Source organism: Pterocles gutturalis, unplaced genomic scaffold (assembly GCF_000699245.1).
Source record: "Pterocles gutturalis isolate BGI_N339 unplaced genomic scaffold, ASM69924v1 scaffold29318, whole genome shotgun sequence".
Taxonomy (NCBI): Eukaryota; Metazoa; Chordata; class Aves; order Pterocliformes; family Pteroclidae; genus Pterocles; species Pterocles gutturalis.
Genome location: NW_010124041.1, coordinates 1 through 9,191, shown reverse-complemented (window position 1 = coordinate 9,191; position 9,191 = coordinate 1). Strand labels below are relative to the sequence as shown.

The window sequence follows — 9,191 nt, the reverse complement described above, 5'->3', positions numbered from 1 at the left end:
TCTCAAATGGTCCCCTTCCCCCACCTCCGCTCTTCTAGGGGTGGGTTAAATGCAATGAAAATAACAGTTCTAGCCTTCAGCCCATGGGCTGCGTCATGCAACACTTATCACAGGAAAACTTAACTACAGACTTTGTGCAAAAGAGTCAATCCTAGATTTCTTTGAGCTCCCCTGTGAGAACGCTCCCATGTTTTAGGAAGGGCTCACACCTCTAGCATTGCATTAATACCACTTCCAGTTACAGCAGTCTGGAAGATGCTTTGAGCTCAGGCTGAACTACCAGTTCTTCCTGAGCTGCACGGGAGTCTCAAAGCTGTAGGTAAGCCTCCCCTGTGTCTCCTAACTTGCAGAGGAATACCCTCTGGTAACCACACTCGCAGGCACGTGTAAGAGCCAGAGCCTCACATAGTACTCTCACCATAACTCTTCGGATTCAAGTTTTCCACCTTCAGTTCTTCCAGCCATATAGCCAGGATTGTAGAATCTGCATTCCAAAGCAGTTCATTAACCTGCAGAAACAAAACACGGCTCTTACTGATATTGTTGGTTCTGCAAAGGGTGGGTAGGCTCCCAACTGGTTTGCAAGACTGGTTAATATACTAACATAGCCCTCGTGTTTTGCAAAGCTCCTGACAGCTGGAGCTAAGCATCCTGAAGCAGAACCTGTCACAGCAGTTTCACACAGCTGGAGGTGACACAACAAAAATGACAGCAATGTTCTCTTTGCTTTCATTGGCACTGAGGAAGAATCTGCCAAAAGACGTCTCAGCATACAAAGACAGAAGCTGAATTCACACCCTAGCAGTAGCTTCTCGCTTCTCTTACCCGGGATAATGTCAGAATTTCACCTCACTCCTGAAACAGCTGACATCCTGAACAGCTTTTTTTAAGCATTTGCCTGGTAGAAAGTATACAGGGGCCAGAAGCACCCCAAGGCTACAATCCCCCTGTACTTGTCTCTCTACTGTGGGCCTGCAGGGGGCATTGCATCTTCTCCACAGGCTTTTTCACTGTTGTCTTTTCAGGTCACTTTTTCCATTAGAACCAGCACTAACTGTTAAGTTAAAAACTTCCTCCTAGAATCTGGAAAAGATCTAGACCTTCTCTCCATTACACTTTAATCAAAGAAGCCCAGATAAAGCACTTACTTTGACCTGGCCTTTCTGGAACGGGAGGCTGAACTCCCCGTGAAGAAGTCCATTCTTCTCTAAGAAAACCACATCATATCTGTTGGGTTTTTCTTGCGTGGATGCTATCAGGTTTCCAGAGGGCCTTAAAAAAGAGACAAATGAAAAGTGGTGACTCACATTATCACTAGGTGTCATTTTGAACACCAACCATCTTGCATTTTCTCCAGAAATATGAAGAAAATGGTAGCAGAGGATGTTTCTTCCTCAGCACTGTTGAGACTAAGTCACAGGTCCAGCACAGACATTTTCCAGGGCTCATGACATCCTCAGGTGAGCAAGTAAGTGTCAGCACTGGGAAAGGGACCTGTAATATTCCTATTTATACAATCCAAAACCACTTGACATTGAGACTATGCAGAGAATCTATCCCTTCTTCCCACATGTAATGCAAGCATTAGGTTTAAAGGGCTACTCTTCCTCATGCTGCTGGATCAGAAGAAAGCTTTTTTCAGGTTTTGTGAAAAATAAGCAAACACAGGAGAAATTAAATTGATGTTGATCAAAGACTGTGACCAGGGAATAAAAAGCAACACTCTGCTGCCAGCATGCAGACTGCTTTGCTACTCACTTCCAGGACAGTGCTTGTTCTAATCCTGAGACAGGCTCACTTGTTGAGTGCAGCACAAGCTCCCTGTTCCATACTCGAACCTTCCGAGCACCTACAGGTTGAGAGAGCAATGAGACAAATGTGTAAGAAAGCACTGGGAAGAGAGTTTTCTAATTTTATGAGGGCAGGAGAGCAAATCTTGATGCAGATGAATCAAATGAAGATTTCTCTCGTACACCTTAAGGGGTAAGAACTTACTCTGTCTCAGGCAGTTCTCCCATTATAACAGAGCGATTCTAAGGATTTCAAAGAAGCTTGGTGCCATACCTGTCTCTGGACAGACAGCACTCACTGCAACAAACTGTCCATCTCCTCTCCACGTCACCCGAGGCCTGCCATCATCCCAGGCTGAAGTAGGTGACATTTCCTGAAGTCACACAAAAGAAAGTTGCATCAAAGCTTGGGAAGGCAACTGCTGCCTTTGTCTAACAGAATGCACTGCTAAGCCAGCTCTTTCAAGAGCCTTGGCACGAAATCAATCCATTAAAAAAAAATCTTACATCTGCAAAGTTAAAAATTCATTACTCAGAATGTTATTTTAGGAAATACTAGAATTAAAACTATCTGCAAATTCAATCTGCTCCTGCAAGTGCATATGACCGTCTATTCACAGAATCCTGCACCATCCTTCCTCTCCACCAGGGTCTCTGCTTATAGAGCAGCTGTGCATAAGCTGGACACTAGGGTGAATCAGGGTTTGCTTGTGACTGATGCCTGGAGTCACAACCTCTTGGGAGGAGAAAGGCAAGAAAGCCATGCCATGCAGGCAGTCTATATGACAGACCGAAGCTGGGATGAGAAGTAGTATTCTTGAAGGCAAACAGGTTCTTCAAAAAACACAGGAAAAATAAAATCTCAGCATAATAGACAAAGAGGCAGCTGTTCAAGGCTTTCACTTCGTCAAACTAGGCACATTTTCCCAAATACAGTCAAGCCTTGTCCTGTCCCTCCTAGCAGTAAAGCTGCAACAGGCCACATTTCATGTCTCTGCACTCTAGCCCGCCAAGTTTCACCAGGACAGTTTTAATTTTGAAACTTAAACACAAGAAGAAAAATGCAGCAGTGGAGTGTTTTTAGCTACCTGACTTTTCACCAAATAATAAGTAGAGAAAACAAGACCCAAACAAGGAAGCGTCAGACAAAGGAGCAATGGGCTAAAATGTGCAGGCATGTGGAGCTGCCTCACATAAAAGTGGTGATACTCAATAGCCCAAATCCCTCTACTCTTGCCTCCTGGGAGCTCAAACTGCTGTTATTTCTGCTTCTCTCAGCCAAACTGCATGTTATTTCTCTTGGTCATATTAACACTTCAGTATATGGCACACATCAAAAAAAATCTGTCATGCTTATTATTTAAAGGTGGTTTTACCTCTGCAAGCATGAGCACTTGCTAAATCTTCTTGTTTTGAGCTCTGTACAAACAGTCTTAAATACTCCTAACTGCTGGCTTGAATTAGGAGGATAAAAATGCTGGATTTCAGATAATAACAGAAACAAACAAGCCTATGAAGACAGCTAACAGAAAGGCAGTGGCAAACTAGCACCACAGGAATAACAGACACGCTCTTTACATGTTTTCCAGAGACAGCATGGGCCTAACATTAAGAGGAGTAGTATAATACCGGCTGCTTGCGATGAGCTGCCTGTTTTCCCTCTGATCCGTGGAACTGTGTCTCCTTTTTACCCCAGCCAAGAGCAACAAACTTTCCTGAAGAAGAAATAATAATTTTATTATTATAGTGCACAGCACTACTCTGCACAGTGTGGTAAACAAAATCACAGCTCCAAGCCACCCACACCTTCCATTCAAGTTTAATTCTAAAAACCTTCAAGAAATGTACATAGCCCAGAAGTCCTCTAGTACATGGAACTTACTTGAATTTATGCTGACAAATAAAACAGACTTTCCCCTTCAAGTGCCCAGCAACATTACAGTCTAAAATGTTTCCTGGGGCCCATTAAGCGCTCAGATCCATTTATTTTCTTTCTACGCACTTAAAACACACAATAACATCAGTTTGAAAAACTTAATCTCAGTGCACCTCTCACCTTCACCAAACTCATCTTGATGTATTTGCTTCTCAATGATCGGTTCAAAGTCCCGTGTCATCATGATGAGCGTTTGCTGACCTGCATGGCAGACATTATTGGTAATGGTCAGTATTGGTAATGCTATCACTAGCAAATAAAAATCAATGTTCTCCTGTGTTGTCCTATTGTTCTGTCATGGACTTGAACACAGAAATATTTCTAATGGTAATGATACTAAAGTGAACATATCCTTCAAAGCAGAAAATCTCAAACTGGAGCAGAAGAACACTTTCAAGTCTCTTCAAAAACATGCTTCCTGGCCTAACCTTTAAAAGTTCCTTCCACCTACAGAATAAGCACCTGGCACTCAAACATTTTCTCTTGAGATACGAAGGACAAGATGACTAGGAGCAGCTGCCATGGATTTATGAAAAAGAAACGATGTCTGACCATCCTGATAGCCTTCTACAATAAGATGACTAACTTGTGAATACAGGGAGACCAGGGGATGTAATTTGGCTTGATTTTAACAAGCCTTTTGACGCTGTCTTCTGTAACGTCATCACAGTCAAGCTCACAAAGGATGGTATAGACAAAGGACAATGAAGTGGACTGAAAACCAGCTGAACTGCCAACCCCAAAAGCTTGTTATCAGCAGCAAAAAGTCCAGCTTGAAACCGGTCACCAATGGCACACCCCTGGACACTAGGGACAATGTTTACCATGTTCAGTAATGGCTTGGAGGATAGGACCCTCAGCAAGTTGTGGATGACACAAAACTTGAAGGAGTAGCAGGTACACCAGAAGGTTGTGCTGCTGTCCATAGGGACTTTGTCATTTAGGCGAGATGGGCTGTCAAGAACCTCATAAAGTTCAACAAGGGAAAAAGCCATGTCCTGCACCTGGGAAATAATAATCTCTAGCACTAGGACAGACTGGGAGCCATGGGGCTGGAGAACAGCTGGGCAAAAAAATGATGTGTGCTTCCTGGGGGACACCAAGTTGAACATGAGCCAGCAGTATGCCCCTGCAGCACAGGTGACCAACAGCATCCTGGGCTGCATTAGGAGTGTTGCCAGCACATTAAGGGAGGTGATCCTTCTCCTTTACTCAGTGCTGGTGAGACACATGTGGAATACTGTCTCCAGTTTCAGCTCCCCAGTACAAGACACAAGGACATACTGGAAGGAGTCCAGCAAAGGGTCACACAGATGATTAGGTGCTTAGAGAATCTGTCACATGAGGGAAGGCTAAGAGAAGTCAGACTGCTCTGGAGAGAAGGCTCCGGGGGAACCTTATTAGTCTGAATAAATATCTTCTGTGGAAGGTAGGGTACAGCAAAGAAGACAGAGCCAGACTGTTAGTGGTGCCAAGTGACAGCACAAGAGGCAAAGGGCACAAACTAAAATACAGCAAATTCCATTACAACATAAGAAAACAATTTTTTACTGTGAGGGTGGTCACAGACAGAAACAGGGTGCCCACAGAGGTTGTGGGGGTCTCCATCCTTGGAGATACCCAATACCTGACTGGGCACAGTTCCAAGCAACTTGCTCCAGATAACCTGCCTTGAGCAAGGGGGTTGGAATAGGTGGTCTCCAGAACTCCCTTTCAACCTCAAGGATTCCGTGATTCTGTTCTGCTTGAGGATAACTTTATTTTCTAGGTAAAACACACATGTAAGTAAGTTGAGCCAGTGACAGATGTATTTCCTACAGAAGTACAGGAAACAGTTTTTGTTACTGAGAAATCAAATGGGGATATAAAGCAGAAGTCTTTATGTTTTAGAAGCAAGATCAAATACACTTCCTTGGAAGATCTGAAAGACTAATGATTGTTCTAGAAAACTCAGTTTTTTGGGCCTGAACAGCTTCTGCTTGGATCACCAAAGCACCCCTTGGATGATGGAATTAAATCTCACATACAGCATCAGGTGGGGTTTTTTATCTCTTTAAGTCTTAGTCCCAATTTCATAACTTTGTACTTTGCTTCTTCTATCTTAAACTTAACTGTGTTTTATGTTTTGGCCATTTGTTTTGGTGAGTTTCACTCCTAAAGGCAGAAAGCTTACAGGCTGTTGTTGATACCTGTTGCAAGCAAAACAAGCTCTTGGTCAGGACTCCAGCTCATGGTACTCAGACCACTGTCCACACTTCCAACGCATTCCACCTGCAAGACCAAAATAAGACCACAGAGTGCAGGAACACCAGTGTATCATCATCCCATCACAAAAGCAATCAGTCACCAAGGCAGGGAAATCCTCTCTTACTCAGAAAAGTCACAAGTCTTACTTCACCCTCTGTGTTGAATGAAACAAAAGAACCATTTCTAACTAAAGATGGTTCCAGATTATGTACGGTAGCCCAGATAATGCAGAAAACAGCATTTTCTACCATACACAATTGCAATAAGAGCTTTATTCTGCAACTCTCAGTCTTACATCAGCATGTAGAGTGTTAATACTAATATTGCCTGATTGGGTCTGTGGTTATACTGGTAAGCATACTGAAGTCACAAAACACAGACATAATGGTTCTTACCTAGAGAATTCCAACATGCAGTTAGGGGACACTATATCCACTAAAACTCTTACCACCTCATCCATGCTGAATGTGACATTTGTATATAGCTGCACTAACTTCAAAGTTTATGAAAAACTGGGCCCATTTTCCTGGACCATCATGAATATATAAGCAATAGCAGTTGCCAGAGAACTTCTGCCATGCACTCTTATCCTAATTTGCAAAAGGCATGGAACAGAATAACGGTGATAAATAGCCAGATGATGCCATTCAAGGAATTAAGCTTGCATGTCACAATTTTTTCAGGTAAACAAAGTGGGACTGGGCACCAGTGAGCAGAGTAACCATCATCCACATGTAAAAGGTTTCAGAACAAGCAGATTAACTTTCAAGACTTCTTTCTTGGTGCCCAGACTGCACCAAAGAACACAACTCTATAACTGAGAAAGTAAGCTAAAAAGTCTTGAAATAAAGGATCTGAAGTTAAACCTCAACTCTGACCCATATATCAATGCAAGGAAAGTCTCATGTATCACTTCTTTTGTTGATCTCTATTCCCTTATGACATGTTTTGAATAGCAATATGGGACACGTTTTTCAGATACAGCTGATTGTATATTTAAGTGGTACCTGCAAATCAAACCCAAACAAGAACCAAAACAGGTGAGCTGCAAACAACCACAATCTGACCACTGTCATCTCACGCCTACCTACACCTGTATTGTTGGGCTGGTATTGTGGGAGCTGATGCAGATTTCAGAGGGTGCTGCTGTGGTGCTTAAGTGTCTTGCTGTAGATTGTACAAATCTGACACTGAGGAACGAACAGGAAGCAAGTATCTCAGTTCCTGACATATTTACTCAGCTAAGATATTTTGGTTTCCCTCTAGTGTTTTCTAGGGCTTTTTTTGCTCCAAATACTTTTCAAATCACAACACACACCACTTCCTCCTCTCTTCAGTTAAGTCATGTCAGCATGATGTTCTGTATTGACTGATAATAAAAAGGTAGCTCTGCTGTGAGTAATGAATGGATTACTCTACTCTGTACCTAGTTTCAGCAACACCCTCTTTCTGTAGTCGATTCTGTGCTGCGGGGTGTGTGCCAGCAGTTCCCTGAGCAAACACATAGGACGAGGGCTCTTGACAGGCAAGCCACCATTTCAATCCCTGTTCTTTTATGGAGTGTATATTCTGTCCTTCATCCTGCCCAAGGCTCCCAAAAAAATCAGCTCATCTGCCCACAAAAGGGAGACTAACCACAGCTCAGTATGTAATAAACATACAACTGCCCCCTGAAGAAATTAAAACAGTATTGTTGTGTCCTTCCTGCCACGTTACCTGCTTCGTGCTGAGATTGCACAGTAGGATGTCTCCAGCTGCTGTAGCAACACACACACACTCCTGCTCTGGAAGATCTTCCATACCCACAATGCAGCCACTTCCATCCTCGGGCATAAAACCCTCAGCAGTCAAGAAAACTTCTCTTGACACCTTGACAGAGAGACCAGTGACTTATTAATTACACATCACCTCACTGGTATTTTTGCAGAAATGACAGAATAACATCCATGGGTATATTTCATCCTACTGCATTTATATCAAACATTGCATAGCAGAAGCAAGTATGTGAATGGCACCAGGAAACAACCAAAGTGCAAACACTTATATTTACTTATGCACAGGAAACTGAAGGTCCTCTTTTTGTCAAAATGCTAGACAAGGAGAAAACTTACATAAGGGAGGAAATAGTAAATGCTAATACTACAACTTACAATTTGTCTTTCAACCCCCTTTTCATACTCATCCACATACTGTCAAGATTAAGATGCGAATGGGTAGCTGCTTAAAGTGTTCCAATACTTTTAAGGGGTTGGTTATTCAGACTTTACAGACAAAGTAAAAAAAAATAAATTCAAAGGAAAACCATTTGGATGTGTATTCAGGTACAGCAAAAGAGGAAAGTTTTAGCTAGAATAGCTCTCTCTAGCTTAATGTTATGAATGTTGTACACATCCAGCCATCAGGGAAAAAAACACAGTAATAAAGACTTGAAATAACCTCCTCCCAAAACAGAAAAGGAAGCTGACATATTCAGCAACTTCAGACAGGTTTCGGAATTTTTTTTAAATTCTAAAAAGGTTTTGGTTGACAGCCTTCACAGACCACAGTGGAAGTTTTCAGAAAAGCCCCTTCTTTAAAACTGAGATCCCAGGAAGGCCCAAAAGCTCTTCTGTCAGCTAACTTCGTAACTGAACATACTGAAGGAATTAGATGCCTCAGAGTTGGACAGCATATCTCCAGAGAAGACACTGCAACCCAGCTCTAACAGGAATTTATGGCTCAGTAGCCTTTTTTTTTTCTTTAGTGATATGTCGGGGCTTTTTTCCCTAGAGTATGGTTTCAAAAGCTTCATTGTGTACTCACTGTCCCTTTGCCTGTTTGCTTCAGTTTTGCAAGTTGGGTCTCATGCAGATGCTCACTGGCTCATGCTTAAGACTAAGCCACAGGAACGACCCGTGTCTAACAGACCTACTCTCTTGGAGGCAGATTTAGTATTTCAAAAGCACAGCAAAGCACTTCAGCCACAAAGATCAGCGTGCAGCCTCACAGCCAACTTCCTAGGCACCATGAGACAGCAGCAAAAGGTGGCAAGAAGCACCAGGAGGCTCCGAGACCCCACAAAAAGCGAGCCCTATCAGAGGGCACCCGCGATCCGCCCAGAACCCAGCTCCCGGCGGGCACCGACGCGTTCCCGCCGACAGAGGCCCAAGCGCTTTACTCCGGGTTTGCTACAGGCGGGGGGCCAAAGCCACCTCTAGCAACACGCCTGCAACGACGTG

General features: G+C 43.1%; 1 protein-coding gene across 1 annotated transcript in view; it reads right to left on the bottom strand.

Annotated features, from left to right (window-relative positions):
* The window catches only part of IKBKAP (inhibitor of kappa light polypeptide gene enhancer in B-cells, kinase complex-associated protein), a gene marked incomplete at its 5' end in the record, with an annotated part of 29,546 nt that extends 21,704 nt beyond the window's left edge, over window positions 1-7,842 (bottom strand). The window contains 8 exons of the mRNA XM_010078145.1: window positions 419-509; window positions 1,149-1,272; window positions 1,759-1,849; window positions 2,065-2,164; window positions 3,420-3,505; window positions 3,847-3,927; window positions 5,916-5,997; window positions 7,690-7,842. Coding sequence (XP_010076447.1) covers window positions 419-509; window positions 1,149-1,272; window positions 1,759-1,849; window positions 2,065-2,164; window positions 3,420-3,505; window positions 3,847-3,927; window positions 5,916-5,997; window positions 7,690-7,842 — 808 coding nt within the window. The remainder of the gene's footprint in view (window positions 1-418; window positions 510-1,148; window positions 1,273-1,758; window positions 1,850-2,064; window positions 2,165-3,419; window positions 3,506-3,846; window positions 3,928-5,915; window positions 5,998-7,689) is intronic.
* Between the last annotated feature and the right edge of the window lie 1,349 nt (window positions 7,843-9,191).